The sequence below is a fragment of the Hemitrygon akajei genome, chromosome 11 (genome assembly GCF_048418815.1).
Source record: "Hemitrygon akajei chromosome 11, sHemAka1.3, whole genome shotgun sequence".
In the NCBI taxonomy this organism is placed as follows: domain Eukaryota; kingdom Metazoa; phylum Chordata; class Chondrichthyes; order Myliobatiformes; family Dasyatidae; genus Hemitrygon; species Hemitrygon akajei.
Window position 1 is genome coordinate 174,970,464 of NC_133134.1, and position 21,474 is coordinate 174,991,937.

Sequence of the window (21,474 nt, forward strand, 5' to 3'; positions counted from 1 at the left end):
CTTATCCTCCACTACTATCGTGAACACTGATACACCACAAGGTTGTGTGTTGAGTCCCATACTCTACTCCCTCTTTACTTACAACTGTGTACCTGCATTTAACACCAAAACCATCATCAAATTCGCAGACAACACAACAGTGATCAGGTTGATCTCCAACAGAGATGAATCAGTATACAGAGCAGAGGTACAGAGCTTAGTGAGATGACGAGTACGCTCCAGTCTACATTAACGGAGACATAGCGGAGAGAGTGTCCAGTTTCAGGTTTCTGGGAATACACATCTCAGAAGACCTTACATGATCCACTAACACCACAACAATAGTTAAGAAAGCACAACGACGCTTGTTTTTCCTCAGACACTGAAGAAAGCCGGTCTACCTGAACAAATGCTGGTGACCTTTTACCGCTGCACCATAGAGAGCATCTGAATATACTGCATCACTGTGTGGTATCTCAGTTGTACAGCAGCTGATAGGAAAACACTTCAGTGCACAGAAGATCACGGGACACAACTCCCAGACCTGGAGGACACCTACAGCTCACACTGCCTAAGGAAAGCTACAAGCATCTGTAAGGACAATACACACCAATGCAATCATCTGTTTCAACTTCTTCCATCTGGCAGACATTATAAGATTTTCTATACCCGCACTTCCAGACTGAAAAATAGTTTTCCCCAGAGCTATAATTGCTCTGAACCAATCGACTAAGCATCATCCATACATTTGTTATATTGCTACTTTCAATACTGGTTTTATGGCTGTCATGCATCTGAGTTGCGCTTTTGTACTGCTGGACATTGCTTGTACTGGCTGGTTACTTGATTTTATTAATTGTTTATTTATTTTATTTGTTGTTTTATAGTATTGAGTACGAGAGTTGCAAACTCATTTTCGCTGTATTGGTGCATGACAAATTGTACAATGCAATGACAAGATATTTCATTTCAACCCGAACCGCAGTGAAGGTTGAAGGAAAAGAATGGATTCACGCTACTAGGTTCAAACTGCACCAGGAGTTGGAAGACAAGAAAGCATGAAGCTGACAAGCCAGATGCTTTTATGTGGACTGATACTGGGAGGAGTTAGTGTGGCCTTGTCCCAAAAGTACCTTTTTGTCTTTGTGTCAAACAAAATGAAGAGTTGGACTCTTGTTGGGTATGTGTAAAGATACCTCAGCATGCTACCCAGGGAATGTCCTTGGAGGGGGGTCCCCTGAATGGAAGCGAAATGCTCTCCATGTACTTTATGGACCAAAACAACAAATTCTCAAACGACCTTAGAACAAGAGATTGGCAGATTATGATAAAGGATTGTAATGCCAGCAAAGGGGATTGTGGATGTATTTGTTCCAAAGGATGGTACCTCGATACCCCAACGGAGGGAAAAAGGATGTCCTCTTTTGAGTTAGCAAATCCACAGAAAACCGTAAATGGAACTTGTTATTGCAATACAGCAGGGGGAAATGGGACATTTTTGGGAAATAGCTCTCGTACTGAACAGAGGGCGGGTCCTCCTCCTCATACTGGGTATGTGGGTAAAGAGCTTATCCCTGGGCCACCAGATGAAAATGGGAAATTGGATGGGCTGCTGTTATCTGGCCTATAATGTGCCCTCCATGCATCCTATAAAAGATATATCGCAACACCCTTACTTAAGGCGAAATAAGCGAGGGATCATGGAAAGTGGAAGGTTTTGGATGATAGTGTATCCCTCATGGTGTGGCCCGAAATTCGCGAGAAATTATTAATATGGCAGCTGCTCTAGAGAAATTGGCCAATGACACAGCCAATGCCCTAAGTTAAGTGCAGACACAAGTGAAAGACCTAACAACAGAGGTAGTTGCCCTTAGAATGGTAGCCTTGCAAAATAGAATGGCCCTGGACCTGCTTTTAGCCAAAAAAGGGACATGCACCGTGGTAGGACAGGGATATTGTACTTATACTCCCGATGCCTCAGAAAACATAACTGACCTTAGTTAACACCTAAGGGGAAAGATTGAGGAGATTAGGAAGATAGGGGAACAGTTTTTAAGAATTTTGGCTCAGGAACGAAATGGTGGGAAATAATAGATGGATGGTTTTCTGGCTGGGGAAGCTGGATTACCCATAGGATAATTATAGTGGCAATTGTGGACCATTACAATTGTGTTGTTACCAGTTAATGAAAAGAGCCTTACACGGACCTGAAAATGTCCCCATGATAGAGATGCACAGTAGGCAAAACTGGTGGGGAGAGAAGGTACGTCCTGGCAAAGAAAGACCTTTTCCGGAGGGATATGAACCACCCCCCCCCCCCCCCCACGAGGAACAGGAGGAAATACCTCATGAGGAGTGTTGATCTGAAAGGATCAACGAGGGAACTGTGGAAGAATTTAAGACTCTTTGGACATGTAGGGGTTAACCTTATCACCTGTGAATGTTCCTGAGATTTAGCTAAAGTCCTTGCAATAAGGAGGTTGTGGCACCAGCCGGAATGAGACCAAAATGTTGTGATTGTTTGTTGTAATCTAGTTCTAAGTTCAAAATCAAAGTCAAGCAATGTTCTTGTCAAGGGCTTTTAGTTACATATGCTGTGTCTATATAATGAAGCATGTCTGCAAGGTGAGCAGAGCCCCTGAACACCGCTCTTAGGTGCAGAGCCTGTCCATGATATCATGTATAATAAAGTCCTTTAGTCTGAAACAATTCTCTGTTGTTTGGCCTGATTTGTTTTGCCTGCTGCTCCTGAGATTTATCCTCAACACATAGTCAGCATGGTTTGCTTAAGGAAATATCTTGCCCAGCAAATCTATTGGAATTTAAGACCATAGGACAAGAGTCTCAGAATAGAGGGCATCCTTTCAGAACAGGAGTAATTTATTTTGCCAGAGTGGTGAATCTGTGGAACTCATTGCCATAGGCAGCTGTGGAGGCAAAGTCATTGGGTATATTTTTAAGACAGAGGTTGATAGATTCTCATTCAGACAGGGCATGAAAGGATATGGGGAGACAACAGAAGATTAAGGCTGAGAGAAAAAATGGATTTTCGATGGTGAAATTGCAGAGCATACTCAATAGGACAAATAGCCAACTTCTGCTCCTATTCTTATCGTCTATTTTACTGTCACTTACCTTCATATTTCATCTTTTCTCTCTTTATTGCTTTTTCTTAGATGGCATCTGTTGGTTTGTAAAGCTCCAGATTCCCACTAATTTTTACCATTGTATGTCCTCCCTTTTCTTTTTATGCTGTCTGACTTGGTCAGCTACAATTGCCTCATCTTCCCCTTAGAATATTTCTTCATCTTTGGGATGTATCTATCCTGTGCCTTTTGCATTGGACCCAGAAACTCCACCCACTGCTGCCATGCTGTTATTCTGCTAGTGTGCAATTCCAATCAAATGTGGATAGCTCCTCCCTTTTGCCTCTTGTTCCCTTTTCTCCACTATAATACAGATACACTGGAGAGGGTGCAGAAGTATTGTGCACACCTGGAGTATTGTGTGCCGTTTTGGTCTCCAAATTTGAGAAAGGACATTCTTGCTATTGAGGGAGTGCAGCGTAGGTTCACAAGGTTAATTCCCGGAATGGCGGGACTGTCATATGTTGAAAGATTGGAGCAACTGGGCTTGTATACACTGAAATTTAGAAGGATGAGAGGGGATCTGATTGAAATATATAAGATTATTAAGGGATTGGACACGCTGGAGGCAGGAAGCATGTTCCCGCTGATGGGTGAGTCCAGAACTAGAGGCCACAGTTTAAGAATAAGGGGTAGGTCATTTAGAACAGAGATGCAGAAAAACTTTTTCACCCAGAGTGGTGGATATGTGGAATGCTCTGCCCCAGAAGGCAGTGGAGTCCAAGTCTCTGGATGCATTCAAGGGAGTTAGATAGAGCTCTTATAAATAGCGGGGTCAAGGGATATGGGGAGAGGGCAGGAACGGGGTACTGATTGTGTATGATCAGCCATGATCACAGTGAATGGCGGTGCTGGCTAGAAGGGCTGAATGGCCTACTCCTGCCCCCTACTGTCTATTGCTGTCTGGATTAGAGGCATAAGCTACTGTGTAAGGAGCATTTGGACAATAGGGTTGTTTTCTCTGAAGTGGAGGAGGCTCAGGCTGAGAGGATTATGAGAAACATCAATAGATAAGAGTTGATAGTTGGTATATTTATCCTGATGGATCAAAATATCTAATACCAGAGAGCATGTATTTAGAGAGGAGAAATTTCTTTTAGCTAGCTGGTTGTGATCTGTAGAATTCACTGCCATGGATGGCTCAGAGGCCAAGTTATCGGGTTTATTAAAAAACAGAGGTTGATCAGTGTAAGGATGTCAAAGATTATGGGGAGAAGGCAGGAAAATGAGGTTGTGAAGGAAAATCAGACACTGGGACAGGTACACAGAAAGGAAACTTTAGAGGGAGACAGGTCAAACATAGACAGATTGGACAGACTCAGGTGGAGGTTCTTGGCTGGCACGGAGCAGTGGAGCTGAAGGGTTCATTTTCCACTCTTGGGTCTACATTGAGAACATTTCTCAACAGTACATTATACAAACAAATGTATTTTTTAAGTTCAAAATAACTTTATTATCAAAATGTGTTGTGACTTTGTGAAGGAGATTCCCCTTCCCCTTCTCACTCCTCTCCTACTCCTTCACCCTCTACCTTATACTCCATACCCACAATTGCATGTGTTTATTGTGTGAGAGACCTGTCCATCCCCTCCACCCTCCATCAATGATGCCCCTTCTGCCCCAACAAACTCACCCTCCTGCACACACAATCTTCGCCAGCTCAAATTATTTAAAAATCTTACATCCTTGCTCCTGCACCAACTCCTTAGCCATGTGTTAAATTGTATAATCTTCCTGTTACTGGTACATGGCACAGGTGGCAATCGAGATCACAGCCCTGGATGTGCTGTCCTTTACGTTAGCACCTCACTCCCTGAACTCCCTTTGTAGAACCTCATTACTCTACCTGCCCATATCATTGGTACCCACATGGACTATGTCCTTTGCTGTTCACCTTCCTTAAGAATGCTGAACACTCTACCAGAAATGTCCCAGACCTTAGCATGCTGGAGGCAACATACCATCCTGAAATATCATTGTCACCCACAGAACATCCAGACTGTTTCCTTAACTAATGCGTCACTTATCAACACAAGTCAACTCTCCAACACCCCCCCCCCCCCCCATCTGACTCACAGATCCAGACACCCAATGGCTATGACATTCCTCTGCTAGGTCACCCCCACACCAACAAGTGATATACCAGCTGTTGAGGGGGATGGCCACAGGGGTACGCTGCAATGGCTGTTTAACTACTTTCCTTTTCCTGATTGTCACCCAGTTTCCTGTCTCCTGCACTTTGGATGCAACTACCTCACTATATGTCATATCTATCACCTCAGAAGCCTCCTGAATGATCCATTCATTCAGTTTCCGCTTCAATTCCTTTATGCAGATTGTTCAAAGATGCAGCTGGATCCACTTCTCAAAGGTGTAGTCATCAGGGATACTGCAGGTGTCCCACAGGAGGACCTTTCCACTATCCTGCCTGTCATCCCTACTGTTCTCACTGAGCAATTGTAAAGGGAACAAAAAAAACTCCATCTTCAGCTTAATTATAACATCTCTAACTGATTGTGGGGTGGAGACGATGGTGCCCAACGGCGACTCCTTTGCTTGATTCTTCAGAAACAGCTCTATTTCTATCTTTACTATCTCTATTTTTCCCTTTCAAGTTTCTTTTGAAGACCCTAACCTGGAGTTATACACTGATTTCAGTTCTTTGTGGGAATGGGACCCACTCTCGGGGTCTCACGACTAGCTGTTATTCGATGTACCAAGGATGTGGCCTAGAAGACTAGTGCCTCTTCAGGGTTTTGTGGCTGTGGAGGCAGGCAGACTCAAGGTCAGTGCCTCCGCAGGAACCTGGTGTGTGATGGGAGTACTCAGAAGATCAAAAGCAGCAAACTAGCTGTGGACTGTGTGCCCAGAGACCCGAGTTCTTTGGGCTCAGAGCTCAGAAAAAGCGACGCAAGACTTTTAACATCATAAATCAGTGAGTTGTTTGTTATGTCTCCCCTCTCGCTGTGAAACGGGGATACCACTTTTTTCCTTATTAGGGAGAGAGGGCCTGTGGTATGTCGAATTACTGAGTGAATGAGTAGTCTTTGGGGTACTGCAAGTCTGTGTCTTTATTGATGCTTTGCTGCACGCTTGAGTGCTCGGTGGGGGGCACTGATGCTTTTTTTTGACTGGTGGGGGAGCATTGCTTTGCTGCAGCTTACACTTGGGAGGGGGGAGCTGTGGGGGGGCTTTGGGGTTCTAACTTTTAACTGTCATTCATTCTTTGGGGCACTCCTGTTTTCGTGGATGGTTGCGAAAAAAAGAATTTCAGCATGTATACTTTACACATTTCTCTGACATTAAATGTACCCTTGAAACCTTTGAAGGCTCTCCTCACTGAAACCTCAAAGAACTAACACCTCAAAATCTCCACTCCGACTCTGTTCACTCTTTGACACTGGCTCCTGCCTAACTTTACATTCTTCTTGCTAATCAATCCCAAATGCTGCGTGCTCAAAGCTCCAGCAAAAATCTGCATGAGCTGCTGCCTTTAATTCTCGACCACAGGCCATTTTCCTCAAGGGAAAATCTTGCCTGACAAATCTGTTGGAATTCTTTGAAAAAGTAACAAGCAGGGTAGACAAAGGAGAATTGGTCAATGTTGTGTACTTGGATTTTCAGAAGGCCTTTGACAAGGCGCCATACCTGAGGCTGCTTAACAAGCTATGAGCTCATGGTATCACAGGAAATATTCTGGCTTGGATAAAGTAGCAGCTGATTGGCAGGAGGCAAAGAGTGGGAATAAAAGAAGCCTTTTCTGGTTGTTGCCAGTGACTGGTGGTGTTCCACAGGAGTCTGTGTTGGGATTGATTCTTTTTATGTTATATGTCAATGACTTGGATAATGGAATTAATAGCTTTGTTGCAAAGTTTGCAGATGATATGAAGGCAGGTAGTTTTGAGGAAGCAGAGAGGCTACAGGACTTAGATGGATTAGGAGAATGGGCAAAGAAATAGCAGATGGAATACAGTGTCAGGAAGCATATGTTCATGCACTTTGGTAGAAGAAATGAGAGGGTTGACTTTTTTTCTAAATGGAGATAAGTACAAAAATCTGAGGAGCAAAGGACTTGGGGAGTCCATATACAGGATTCCCTAAAGGTTAATTTGCAGGCTTAGCCCATGGTGAGGAAGGCAAATGCAATGTTAGCATTCATTTCTAGAGGTCTATTAAAAACAAGGATGTAATGTTGAAAGTGTATAAAGCACTGGTGAGGCCTCACTTGAGTATTGTGTGCAAGTTATTTTAGAAAGGATGTGCTGAAACTGGAGAGGGTTCAAAAGAGGTTCACAAAAATTATTCCAGGATTTAATGGTTTGTCATATGAAGAGCGTTTGATGGCTCTGAGCTTGTATTCACAAGAACTCAGAAGAATGAAGGGTGATCTCATTGAAACCTATCGAATGGCGAAAGGACTTGATATAGTGGATGTGGAAAGGATATTTCCTGTGGTGGGGGAGTCTAAGACCAGAGCACAGAGCATCAAAATAGAGGTGTTTCCTTTTAGAATGGAGATAAGGAGGAATTTCTTTGGACAGAGAGTGGTTAATCTGTGGAATTCTTTGCCACAGGCAGCTGTGGAGGCCAGTTCTTTATGTATATTAAAGGCAAATTCTTGATTGTTCAGGGTATGAAGGGATACGAGGACAAGAAAGAAGATTGCGGCTGAGAGGAAAACTGGATCAGCCATTATGAAATGATGGAACAGACTCGATGGGTTACAAGGCCTCATTCTGCTCCTATATCTTATAATCTACCCCTAGTGTGAACTTGCTCATGTAGTTTCAAGTCAGATGACTGAGTGAATCACTTCCCACAATCTGAGAAGGTGAATGGTTTCTCCCCAGTGTGAACTAACTGGTGTCTCTGTAGCATGGATGACTGAATGAATCCCTTCCCACATTCAGAGCAAGTGAACGGCCTCTCCCCAGTATGAACTCGTTCGTGTCTCTGTAAGGTCGATGAGTGAGCGAATGTTTTCCCACATTCTGAACAGGTGAACGGCCTCTCCCCAGTGTGAATTCGCTGGTGCGACAAAAGGTTGAATGACTGAGTGAATCCCTTCCCACATTCAGAGCAGGTGAACGGCCTCTCCCCAGTATGAACTCGCTGGTGTCTCTGTAGCTTGGATGACTCTGTGAATCCCTTCCCACATACAGAGCAGGCAAACAGCTTCTCCACAGTGTGAACTCGTTGATGTATTTTCAAGTCAGATGACCGAGTGAACCCTTTCCCACAGTCTAAGCAGCTGAATGGTTTCTCCCCAGTGTGAACTCGCTGATGTACTTTTAAGCCAGATGACCGAGTGAAATCCTTCCCACAGTCTGAGCAGATGAATGGTTTCTCTCCAGTGTGAACTAACTGGTGTGTCAGTAGATGAGATGACAGAGTGAATCTTTTCCCACAGTCTGAGCAGATGAACGGTTTCTCCCCAGTGTGAAAGCGCTGATGTGCATTCAGTTCAGATGACCGAATGAATCCCTTCCCACAGTATGAACAAGTAAACGGCCTCTCCCCAGTGTGAACTCGCTGATGTATTTTCAAGTCAGATGACCGAGTGAATCTCTTCCCACATTCAGAGCAGCTGAACGGTTTCTCCCCAGTGTGGACTCGCTGATGTGCGTTCAGTTGAGATGACCGAGTGAATGCCTTCCCACAGTCTGAGCAGGTGAATGGTTTCTCCCCAGTGTGAATTCGCTGATGTTCCTTTAGTTGAGATGACCGAGTGAATGCCTTCCCACAGTCTGAGCAAGTGAACGGTTTCTCCCCAGTGTGAATTCGCTGATGTAGCTTCAGTTGGAATGAGTGAGTGAATGCCTTTCCACAGTCTGAGCAAGCGAACGGTTTCTCCCCAGTGTGCACCAGCCAGTGTCTCTGTAGCTTGGATGAGTCTGTGAATCCCTTCCCACATTCAGAGCAGGTGAATGGCCTCTCCCCAGTGTGAACCAGCCGGTGTCTTTGTACTTTGGATGAGTCTGTGAATCCCTTCCCACATTCAGAGCAAGTGAATGGCCTCTCCCCAGTGTGAACTCGCTGATGTACTTTCAAGTCAGATGACCCAGTGAACTCCTTCCCACAGTCTGAGCAGCTGAACAGCATCTTCTCAGCGTGAACTCGCTGACATTCATTCAGTTGAGATGACACAATTAACCCATTTCTACATTCAGAGCAGATGAATGGCCATCACAGTGTGAACTTGCTGGTGTCTCTGCAGTGTGGTTGAGTGTATGAATGTCTTCTCATAGTCTGAGCAACATCCCCTCACAGGTGAAATTTCTCATATAACTTTAGTATCAATGACAGAATTAATTAGTTCCCACAGTCAGAACAGGTGGAGCATCTCACGATGGTGTAAACTTGCTGATGTATCTTAAGGCTAGTCGACTGAGAGGATCCCCTCCTACAGAGTAGGCGAATGGCCTTTCCCCACTGTGAACTCCCTGTTGCGACTGCGGGTAGGCTGTGAAAAAATTCCTTCCCACTGGTGTGTTCTCAGCACCCGGTTCAGGGAGATTTCACTGAGTTACAACAGAAAACTTCATTTCAGACACAAAGTAACTTTCCAGCTGGGATGAAATCCTCTTTACCTCCAAGGATCGACAACATACATATTGATTTCCAAGGAAATATCTGGTCAGTCCTTAAATATCCAGACAGAGAGTGTAAATCTGACGTATTGTTGTGTTTGGGATTCCCATGTACTAATTTTCTGCCTTTTCTAACCTGTAAAAATATTTACAAATATATCAATGGGTAAAAGACAATATTTCACGTGAGATTTTACTCTGTGGTGAGCTCTGACATCACATTGTTACAAAGTTCAACTCAAGTTGGAGGAACCCCCTCATAGAACAGTACAGCACAGAAAAAGGCATTCTGGCCCTTCTTGGCTGTGCCAAACCATTTTTCTGCCTAGTCCCACTGACCTGCACCTGGACCATATCCCTCCATACACCTCTCATCCATGTACATGTCCAAGTTTTTTTTTAAATGTTAAAAGTGAGCCTGCATTTACCACCTTCATCTGGAAGCTCATTCCACACTCCCACCACTCTCTGTGTGAAGAAGCCCCCCCAATTTTCCATTTAAACTTCCCCCCCTTCACCCTTAACCCATGTCCTCTGTTTTTTTTTCTCCCCTAGCCTCAGTGGAAAAAGCTTGCTTGCATTCACTATCTATACCCGTCATAATTTTGTATACATCTATCAAATCTCCCCTCATTCTTCTACGCTCCAGGGAATAAACTCCTAACCTATTCAACCTTTCTCTGTAACTCAGTTTCTCAAGTCCTGGCAACATCCTTGTAAACCTTCTCTGCACTATTTCAACCTTATTAATATCCTTCCTGTAATTTGGTGACCAAAACTGCACACAATACTCCAAATTTGGCCTCACCAATGCCTTATACAACCTCACCATAACATTCTACCTCCTATACTCAATACTTTGATTTATAACGGCCAATGTACCAAAACTCTCTTTAATACCCTATCTACCTGTGGCGCCACTTTTAGGGAATTTTGTATCTGTATTCCTAGATCCCTCTGTTCTACTGCACTCCTCAGTGCCCTACCATTTACCTTGTATGTTCTACCTTGGTTTGTCCTTCCGAAGTGCGATACCTCACACTTGTCTGTATTAAACTCCATCTTGCCATGTCTCAGCCCATTTTTCCAGCTGGTCCAAATCCCTCTGCAAGCTTTGAAAACCTTCCTCACTATCCACTACACCTCCAACCTTTGTATCATCAGCAAATTTGCTGATCCAATTTACCACATTATCATCCAGATCATTGATATAGATGACAAATAACAATGGACCCAGCACTGATTGCTGTAGCACACCACTAGTCACAGGCCTCCACTCAGAGAAGCAATCCTCCACTACCACTCTCTGACTTCTCCCATTGAGCCAATGTCTAATCCAATTTACTACCTCACCATGTATACCTAGCGACTGAATCTTCCTAACTAACCTCCCATGCGGGACCTTGTCAAAGGCCTTACTGAAGTCCATGTAGCCAACATCCACTGCCTTCTCTTCATCCACTTTCCTGGTAACCTCCTCGAAAAATTCTAATGGATTTGTTAAACATGACCTACCACGCACAAAGCCGTGTTGACTCTCCCTAATAAGTCCCTGTCTATCTGAATACTTGTAGATCCTATCTCTTAGTACTCCTTCCAATAATTTACCTACTACCGACGTCAAACGTACCAGCCTATAATTTCCCGGATTACTTTTAGAGCCTTTTTTTAAACAACAGAACAACATGAGCTATCCTCCAATCCTCCAGCACCTTACCTGTAGATACCGACATCGTAAATATATCTGCCAGGGCCCCTACAATTTCAACATTAGTCTCCTTCAAGGTCTGAGGGAATACCCTGTCAGGTCCTGGGGATTTATCTACTCTGATTTGCCTCAAGATAACAAGCACCTCCTCCTCTTCAATCTGTATAGGTTCCATGACCTCACTAATTATCTGCTTTATTTCCATTGACTCCATGCCAGTTTCCTTAGTAAACACATACGCAAAAAAAAACCCATTTAAGATCTCCCCCATTTCTTTTGGTTCCATTCACAGCCGACCACTCTGATCTTCAAGAGGACCAATTTTATCCCTTACTATCCTTTTGTTCTTAATACACCTGTAGAAGCTCTTTGGATTATCCTTCACCTTGACTGCCAAAGCCACCTCATGTCTTCTTTTAGCCCTCCTGATTTCTTTCTTAAGTTTTTTTCCCCACTTTTTATACTCCTCAAGCACCTTATTTGCTGTTTCCTATACATGTCATACCATAAGACCATAAGACAAAGGAGCAGAAGTCAGCCATTTGGCCCATCGAGTCTGCTCCGCCATTTTATCATGAGCTGATCCATTCTCCCATTCAATCCCACTCCCCCGCTGTCTCACCATAAACTTTGATAGCCCTGGCTACACAGATACGTAACAATCTCTGCCTTAAATACACCCAATGACCTGACCTCCACTGCCGCCCGTGGCAACAAATTCCACAGATTCACCACTCTCTGGCTAAAAAAATTTCTTCGCATCTCTGTTCTGAATGGGTGCCCTTCAATCCTTAAGTCATGTCCTCTCATACTAGACTCCCCCACCATGGGAAACAACTTTGCCACATCCACTCTGTCCATGCCTTTCAACATTCAAAACGTTTCTATAACGTCCCCCCTCATTCTTCTAAACTCCAAGGAGTACAGTCTAAGAGCGGTCAAACGTTCCTCATGTTAACCCTCTCATTCCCGGAATCATTCTAGTGAAACTTCTCTGAACCCTCTCCAATGTCAGCACATCCTTGCTTAAATAAGGAGCCCAAAACTGCACACAGTACTCCAAGTGAGGTCTTACCCAGTGCCTTATAAAGCCTCAACATCACGACCCTGCTCCAATACTCTATTCCTCTAGAAATGAATGCTAACATTGCATTCGCCTTCTTCACCACCGACTCAACCTGGAGGTTAACCTTAAGAGGACTCCCAAGTCCCATTGCAACTCAGAACTTTAAATTCTCTCCCCATTTAAATAATAGACTGCCCGTTTATTTCTTCTACCAAAGTGCACGACCATACACTTTCCAACATTGTATTTCATTTGCCACTTCTTTGCCCATTCTCCCAATTTATCCAATTCTCTCTGCAGATTCTCTGTTTCCTCAACACTACCAGCCCCTCCACCTATCTTTGTATCATCAGCAAACTTAGCCACAAAGCCATCTATTCCATAATCCAAATCGTTGATATACAATGTAAAAAGAAGCGGCCCCAACACCAACCCGTGGAACACGACTGGTAACCAGCAGCCAACCAGAATGGGATCCCTTTATTCCCACTCTCTGTTTCCTACCAATCAGCCAACACTCTATCCACGTGTGTAACTTTCCCGTAATTCCATGGGCTCTTATCTTGTTTAGCAGCCTCATGTGTAGCACCTTGTCAAAGGCCTTCAGAAAATCCAAATACACAACATCCACTGCATCTCCCTTGTCTAGCCTACTTGTAATTTCCTCAAAAAATTACAATAGGTTTGTCAGGCAGGATTCTCCTTTAAGGAAACCATGCCGAGTTCTGCCTAGCTTGTCATATGCCTCCAGGTACTCTGTAACTTCATCCTTGACAATCGACTCTAACAACTTTCCCACCACCGCTGTCAAGCTAACAGGTCTATTATTTCCTTTTTGCTTCCTTGCCCCCTTCTTAAATAGCGGAATGACATTTGCAATCTTACAGTCCTCCGGAAACATGCCAGAATCTATTGCTAATGCCTCCGCAATCTCCACAGCTACTTCCTTCAGAACTCCAGGGTGCATTCCATCTGGTCCGGGAGATTTATCTACCCTTAAGACGATTCAGCTTCCCGAGTACTTTCTCTGTCGTAATTGTGCCTGCGCACTCTTCTCTTCTCTGACACCCTTCTGTGTTCGGTATACTGCTGCTGTCTTCCTCAGTGAAGACTGATGCAAAATACTCGGTTCAGTTCCTCCGCCATCTCCTTATCTCCCATTACAATTTCTCCAGCATCATTTTCTATCGGTCCTATATCTACTCTCACCTATCTTTTACTCTTATATACTTGAAAAAGCTTTTGGTATCCTCTTTGATATTATTTGCTAGCTTCCTTTCATAATTCATCTTTTCCTTCTTAATGACCTGCTTAGTTTCCTTTTGTAAGCTTTTAAGAACTTCCCAATCCCGTCTTCCCACTAATTTTTGCTTCCTTGTATGCCCTCTGCTTTTACTTTGGCTTTGACTTCTCTTGTCAGCCCTGGTTGCATCCTTTTTCCATTTGAAAAAATGTCTTCTTTTTTGGAATATATCTGTCTTGCACCTTCCTCACTTCTCACATAAACTCCAGCCACTGCTGCTCTGCTGTCCTTCATTACACAATACCCAATCTAGTACAGCTGATCCCCTAGTGGACTCAACAAGAAGCTGTTCTAAAAAGCCATCTCGTAGACATTCTACAAATTCTCTCTTGAGATCCAGTGCCGACCTGATTTTCCCAATCCACTCACATGTTAAAATCCCCCACAATTATCATAACACTGCCCTTCTGGCAAGCCTTTTCTATTTCCTGTTGTAATTTGTAGTCCACATCACTGCAGCTGTTAGGAGGCCTGCCAATCTGTAGCTGTACAACAAGATCATCTACCTTAAATTCCTGCGTGAATTTAAGTATAACAACTTAAGTCCAGTATTTGGTACTTTTTGCTTTGATTGCACTGCAACTCATCCCAATGACTGCAAATTTGCCCCATCACCTGCCTATCCTTCCTGACATCTTTACTGCTCACTTAGATTTATTTGTTTTCCCCCTCCTCCGCTCTATCATTCCGATTCCCATCCCCCTGCCAAATTAGTTTAAACCCTCCCTAACAGCTCTATTAAACTTTCCCATCAGGATATTGGTCCCCTTCGGGTTCAGGTGTAACCCGTTCTTTTTGAACAGTTCATGCTTCCCCCAGAAGAGATCCCAATGATCCAAGAATCTGAAGCCCAGCCCCCTGCACCAGTCTCTCAGCCACGCATTCATCTGCCTGATCCTATAGACAATAGACAGTAGGTGCAGGAGTAGGCCATTCAGCCCTTCTAGCCAGCACCGCCATTCACTGATCGTGGCTAATCATATACAATCAGTACCCCGTTCCTGCCCTCTCCCCATATCCCTTGACCCCGCTATCTATAAGAGCTCTATCTAACTCTCTCTTGAAAGCATTCAGAGACTTGGCCTCCACTGCCTTCTGGGGCACAGCATTCCGCATATCCACCACTCTCTGGGTGAAAAAGTTTTTCTGCATCTCTGTTCTAAATGGCCTACCCCTTATTCTTAAACTGTGGCCTCTAGTTCTGGACTTACCCATCAGCAGGAACATTTTTCCTGCCTCTAGCGTGTCCAATCCCTTAATAATCTTATGTTTCAAACAGATCCCCTTTCATCCTTCTAAATTCCAGTGTATATGAGCCCAGTCGCTCCAATCTTTCAACATATGACAGTCCCGCCATCCCAGGAATCAACCTCGTGAACCTATGCTGTACTCCCTCAATAGCAAGAATGTCCTTCCTCAAATTTGGAGACCAAAACCGCACACAATACTCCAGGTGGGGTCTCACCAGGGCCCTGTACAGCTGCAGAAGGACCTCTTTACTCCTATACTTAATTCCTCTTGTTATAAAGGCCAGCATGTCATTAGCTTTCTTCACTGCCTGCTGTACCTGCATGCTTGCTTTCATTAACTGATGTACAAGAACACCTAGATCTCATTGTATTTCCCCTTTTCCTAACTTGACTCCATTTAGATAGTAATCTGACTAACCTACTATTCTTGCCCTCACTAGCACGTGGCACAGGTAGCAATCCTGAGATTACTACCCTGGAGGTCCTGCTTCTCAGCTTCCTTCCTAACACCCGGAAATCTCTCTTCAGGACCTCCTCCCTTTTCCTATCTATGTCATTGGTACCAACATGTACCAAGACAGCTGGCTGCTCGCCCTCTCCCTTCAGAATATTCTGGACCCGATCTGAGACATCCCGTACCCTGGCACCTGGGAGGCAACACACCATGCGGATATCTCTATCAGGTTCACAGAATCTCCTCTGTTCCCCTATGACTACCGCATTCCTCTTCTCCCTCCTGCACAACAGCACCAGGCTCAGTGCCAGAGACCCAGTCACCGTGGCCGTCCCCTGTCAGGTCATCCCCCTCAACAGCATCCAAAACGATATACTTGTTGCTGAGGGGGGCAGCCACCAGGGTGCTCTCCACTATCCAAGCATTTCCCTTCCCTCTCCTGACAGTCACCCAGTTTTCTGACCCCTGTAGCTTAGGGATGACTACCTCGCTGTAGCTCCTGTCTATCACCTCTTCACTTTCCCTAATAAGCAGTAGGTCATCAAGCTGCAGCTCCAGATCCCTAACACGGTCTCTAAGGAGCTGCATCTCAGTGCACCTGGCACAGATGTGGCCATCAGGGAGGCTGGAGGTCTCCCAGTATTCCCACATCTGACACCCTACACAAAGCACTAACCCTGCAGACATGCTACCTAATTCTACAGGAATGAAACAAGGAAAAATAAGTCTACTCACCCACTTACCTCGCCAAACACACGAACTTTTTAAACTGTTAGCTCGTACTGTTAGCTGTGTGAGACCTGCTGTTCCTGTCTGTCCGGGCTGATTTGCCAAGGGGAAAAAAAGAGTTGGTGCCTCGCTCTCGCCTCTACCCGTTACCCGCCTAAGCCCGTTGAGCCAAAGCCCTACGCTCAGCTGCCACTCACTCCGCTGCCCGCTGTATAGGGTGGTCTTCTTTTTAAACTCTGCGTGCTGTCCTGTCTACATCACGCACCTGCACAGTCTCGCCCTTCCTGTACTCAAAGAAGCTTTTAAAAAAACTGCCTTCCTTCAGAATTTAGCTCTCACGCCACCTTTCTTGTCCCGATCCAAAAAATAACCATTGGAAGTCCCAACACAAGGAAATCTGCAGATTCTGGAAATTCAAATAACACACACAAAATGCTGGTGGAACACAGCAGGCCAGGAAGCATCTACAGGAAGAAGCCCTTCGTCTTGGCCCGAAACGTCAACATTGCTTCTTCCTATAGATGCTGCCTGGCCTGCTGTGTTCCATCAGCATTTTGTGTGTATCATTGGAAGTCCCCTTTTTTAAACTCTTTCTTCTTCTTCATTAGAGTTCCAATATCCCTAGAGAACCAAGGTTCCTTATTCTTATTCACTTTGCCTTTAATCCTCACAGATACATACAAACTCTGCACTCTCAAAATTTCTCCTTTGAAGACATCCCACTTACCAATCACATCCTTGCCAGAGAACAACCTGTCCCAATCCATGCTTTTTAGATCCTTTTTCATTTCTTCAAATTTGGCCTTTTTCCAGTTTAGAACCTCAACCCGAGGACCAGATCTACCTTCATCCATGATTAAGTCGAAACTAATGGTGTTATGATCACTGGAACCAAAGTGTTCCCCTACACACACTTCTGTCACCTGTCCTAACTCGTTTCCTAATAGGAGATCTAATATTACGTCCTCTCTAGTTGGTACCTCTACATATTGATTTAGAAAACTTTCCTGAAAACATTTTACAAACTCTAACCCATCTAGGCTTTTAACAGTATGGGAGTCCCAATCAATATGTGGAAAATTAAAATCCCCTACTATCACAACTTTATGTTTTCTGCAGTTGTCTGCTATCTCTCTGCAGATTTGCTCCTCCAATTCTCACTGATTATTGGGTGGTCTATAATACAACCCCATTAATGTGGTCATACCTTTCCTGCTTCTCAGCTCCACCCACATGGCCTCGGTAGACAAGCCCTCTAATCTGTCCTGCCTGAGCACTGCTGTACCATGACATCTGGCTGCTCACCCTCCCATTTCGGAATGTTGTGCACGCGATCAGAGACATCTCTCACCCTGGCACCAAGGAGGCAACAAACCATCTGGGAGTCTCTGTCACGACCACAGAACCTCCTTCCTATCTGTACGTTTAACTATTGAGTCCCTTATCACTACCGCTCTCCTCTTCTCACACAAAATGCTGGTGGAACACAGCTGGTCAGGCAGCATCTATAGGGAGAAGCACTGTCGACGTTTCGGGCCAAGACCCTTCGTCAGGACTAACCGAAGGGAAAGAAAGTAAGAGATTTGAAAGTAGCGGGGGGAGGGGGAAATGCGAAATGGTAGAAGACCGGAGGGGGTGGGATGAAGCTAAGAGCTGGAAAGATGATTGGCGAAAGTGATACAGTGCTGGAGAAGGGAAAGGATCATGGGACGGGAGGCCTCAGGAGAAAGAAAGTGGGGGGGTAGCACCAGAGGGAGATGGAGAACAGGCAAACAACTAAATATGTCAGGGATGGGGTAAGAAGGGGAGGAGGGGCATTAACAGAAGTTAGAGAAGTCAATGTTCATACCATCAGGTTGGAGGCTACCCAGCCGGTATATAAGGTGTTGCTCCTCCAACCTGAGTTTGGATTCATTTTGACAATAGAGGCCATGGATAGACATATCAGAATGGGAATAGGACGTGGAATTAAAATGTGTGGCCACTGGGAGATCTTGCTTTTTCTGGCGGACCGAGCATAGGTGTTCAGCGAAACGTATCAGAATGGGAATGAATCCAAACTCAGGTTGGAGGAACAACACCTTATATACCGGCTGAGTAGCCTCCAACCTGATGGCATGAACATTGACTTCTCTAACTTCCGTTAATGCCCCTCCTCCCCTTCTTACCCCATTCCCTGACATATTTAGTTGTTTGCCTGTTCTCCATCTCTCTCTGGTGCTCCCCCCTCTCCTTTCTTTCTCCTGAGGCCTCCCGTCCCATGATCCTTTCCCTTCTCCAGCTCTGTATCACTTTCGCCAATCATCTTTCCAGCTCTTAGCATCATCCCACCCCCTCCGGTCTTCTCCTATCATTTCCCATTTCCCCCTCCCCCCACTACTTTCAAAGCTCTTACTATCTTTCCTTTTGGTTAGTCCTGACGAAGGGTCTCGGCCCGAAACGTCGACAGCGCTTCTCCCTATAGATGCTGCCTGGCCTGCTGTGTTCCACCAGCATTTTGTGTGTGTTGTTGTTTGAATTTCCAGCATCTGCAGATTTCCTCGTGTTTGCTCTCCTCTTCTTCCACCCTCCCTTCTGCACTGCAGAACCAGACAGTGCCAGAGATCCAGCTGCCACAGCTTGTCCCAAGTAAGTCATCACCCCCAACAGTATCCAAATTGGTATACTTGTTGTTGAGGGGAATGGCCACAGGGGAACCCTGCTCTGCCTGCCCTTACCCCTTCCCTCACCTGACAGTAACCCAATTACCTGTGCGCTGCTCCTTTGGCGTAGCTGCCTCCCTGAAACTACTATCTTATAAACTCCTCATTCTCCCAAATGATCCGGAGGTCATCCAGCTCCTGCTCCAGTTCCCTAACGCGGTTTGTTAGGAGCTGCAGCTGGATGCACTTCTTGCAGGTGTTGCTGTCAGGGGCACCTCTGGTGTCCCTGACTTCCCACAACCTGCAAGAGGAGCATTCCAACATCCTGCCTGGCATTCTCTCTACTCTAAACAAAACAAAAACTTACCAGAACCTACCCTCGCCTCTGCCTGTTCATGCCAAAGCCTGTTGAGCCTTTTTTTAAACCTTTGGCGCGCTACGTCACACGCCTGCGCAGTCTAGCCTTTTTTTCCCCGAGCAGTAAAAAAATGACTTCTCTCCGAGATGCCTTTACTCCTTCACTCTCAGCCTCTTGCTTCAATTTAAAAAGACTGTTGAAAAATTCCTCTCCTTTTTAAACCTTTGGCACGCTACATCACGCGCATGCGCAGTCTAGCCTCTCTTCCCCGAGCAGTAAAAAAAAAGACTTCTCTCCGAGGCCTTTACTCCTTCACTCTCAGCCTCTTGCTTTGATTTTCTAACTGGATACAGATGAGGCATTCTGGCTGATCATTAAATTCCCTGTCTGTATCAGAATGGTCCATTTATGTCTTTCATCAATCTGTGACTTGTCTCTCTCCATTGGTATTATTTCAAGTTCTGGTCATGTACCACAGCACTACAAAGAGCACTTGTCTGATCCTGGAAATGTTCCAATTACACTGATCCCCTAACAACAGGTGATTCACAGTGCTGAACTCACCGATGGCAATGCCAATGAATATGAAGGGGAGTGCAGCACTTTAGTGGTGTGAAAGTTACAGGTCACTTGTTACCCAGGACAAATGATTTTGATATCATTATGTACCCATAGAGAATGCTACATATTCTCACAGTTAGAAAGGTCCAGATCAAGAGGAGGTAAAAAGGTGATTTTCTCAAGTACTAAAGCTGATGGAAGAATTTGATCTTTTTTCCCTTGCAGCACTAACTGACATTTTCATTGACTGGAAGGTAAATTCTTCATCCATGATTAACTGGGAACCTTATTTTATTCAGAGTTTCTAATCATTGGACTCGCACAGCTGGAGCTTGGCAGCCTTTGGGAGACATATCTGCTCCCAGATCCTCTGACAGTGCTCAAAGCACCCACAGGACTGGCAGGGAATGCACTGGTACTGTCACCATTAGCTGCCTCTTTACCCATAAGACCCCACAAACGAAAATTCCATCTATGTAACACTCACAACACGCTGGAGGAACTCAGCAGGTCGGGCAGCATCCGTGGAAACAAAGAGTCAACGTTTTGGGCCGAAACCCTTCGTCAGGACTGAAAAGGGACGGGGCAGGGGCACTATAAAGAAGGTGCGGGAAGGGTGGGAAGGAGAAGGCTAATAGGTACCAGGTGAAAAACCAGTAAGGGGAAAGATCAATAGGTGGGGGAGGGGAAGCAGGGACGAGGATAGGCACGAAAGGTGAAGAAGAAATGTAAGGGGAAAGCACTATGGGTAGTAGAAAGAGGCGGAACCATGAGAGAGGTGACTGTTCGTTTCCACGGATGCTGCCCGACCTGCCGAGTACTTGTGTTTACAACCCCATCTGTATGGCACCTTAGGACCGAGTGATGCGCATGCGCTGCAGAAATGGCGCCAACACCTTCGCTCATCTTCCCATGGCTGAGCTACGGATTTTGAGTCTGAGAGAGAGAGAGAAAGTACTGGAATATCGCGGGGTACAAAACTACGGTGTGTCCGGAAGTCACAGTTCAGTCGCCTATGCCCTTACCTGCAGCCAAACCCGCTGAGACTCATGTTCACTGAGCGCATAAGCAACATCCGGGAACTATCAGTGATTTTACGCATGCGCATTTGATCGCCAAGTCACGGTCGGTAAATTCTGAAGCGCGAAGGTTTCTGGGTAATACGCGCGCCCCACCACCTTTAACCCAGCAAACTACAACAAATAATATACTCAATATCAACTGGTATTCCGTATGTCAAATGTTAAAGTACAACCTACTTGCAAATGCGAATATAAAACACTCGAGATTCTGCAGATACTGGAAATACAGCGAAAAACACTGGGGGAACTCAGCAAATCTAGGTAGAGGAATACACAGTCTAGGCATGGTAAAGGGTCTCTGCTCAAAATGTCGACTGTTATTTCCTTACATAGGTGCTGCCTGACCCGCTGATTTCCTCCGACATTTTGCAGAAATAAGCAACATTTTTTAAATCAGTTTCCAATGTTGCTGATCTTTAATTTATATTAGATGTCCAGAGGATACAGCTTCAGATTAGAGGGACGTTCTTTTAGAATGGAAATGAGGAATTTCTTTAGCCAGAGAGTGGTGAATCTGTGGAATTTGGTGCCATGGGCAACTGGAGGCCAGGTCATTGCATATATTTAAGGCAGAGGTAGATAGATTCTTGATTAGTCAGGGCATGA

At 45.0% G+C, this 21,474-nt stretch overlaps 1 protein-coding gene across 4 annotated transcripts; it reads right to left on the minus strand.

Annotated features, from left to right (window-relative positions):
- Positions 1–231: 231 nt before the first annotated feature.
- Positions 232–20,885, minus strand: LOC140736312 (uncharacterized). Of its 4 annotated transcripts, none has more exons than XM_073062309.1 (2): positions 20,812–20,885; positions 232–9,851 (listed from the first exon to the last, which is right to left on the minus strand). In XM_073062309.1, exon 2 carries the CDS (start codon positions 9,225–9,227, stop codon positions 7,935–7,937), a length of 1,293 nt encoding a protein of 430 aa, XP_072918410.1. In that variant the 5' UTR covers positions 9,228–9,851; positions 20,812–20,885; the 3' UTR covers positions 232–7,934. The 4 variants fall into 4 exon arrangements, with proteins under 4 accessions (XP_072918410.1, XP_072918413.1, XP_072918412.1 ...); XM_073062312.1 differs by lacking the exon at positions 20,812–20,885 and adding an exon at positions 20,637–20,670; XM_073062311.1 differs by lacking the exon at positions 20,812–20,885 and adding an exon at positions 16,240–16,612.
- Positions 20,886–21,474: the final 589 nt, after the last annotated feature.

Coding starts and splice junctions, on each gene's coding strand:
- LOC140736312 (XM_073062309.1), bottom strand. CDS start 9,227: ATGCTGTTCAGCTGCTCAGACTGTGGGAAGGAGTTCACTGGGTCATCT.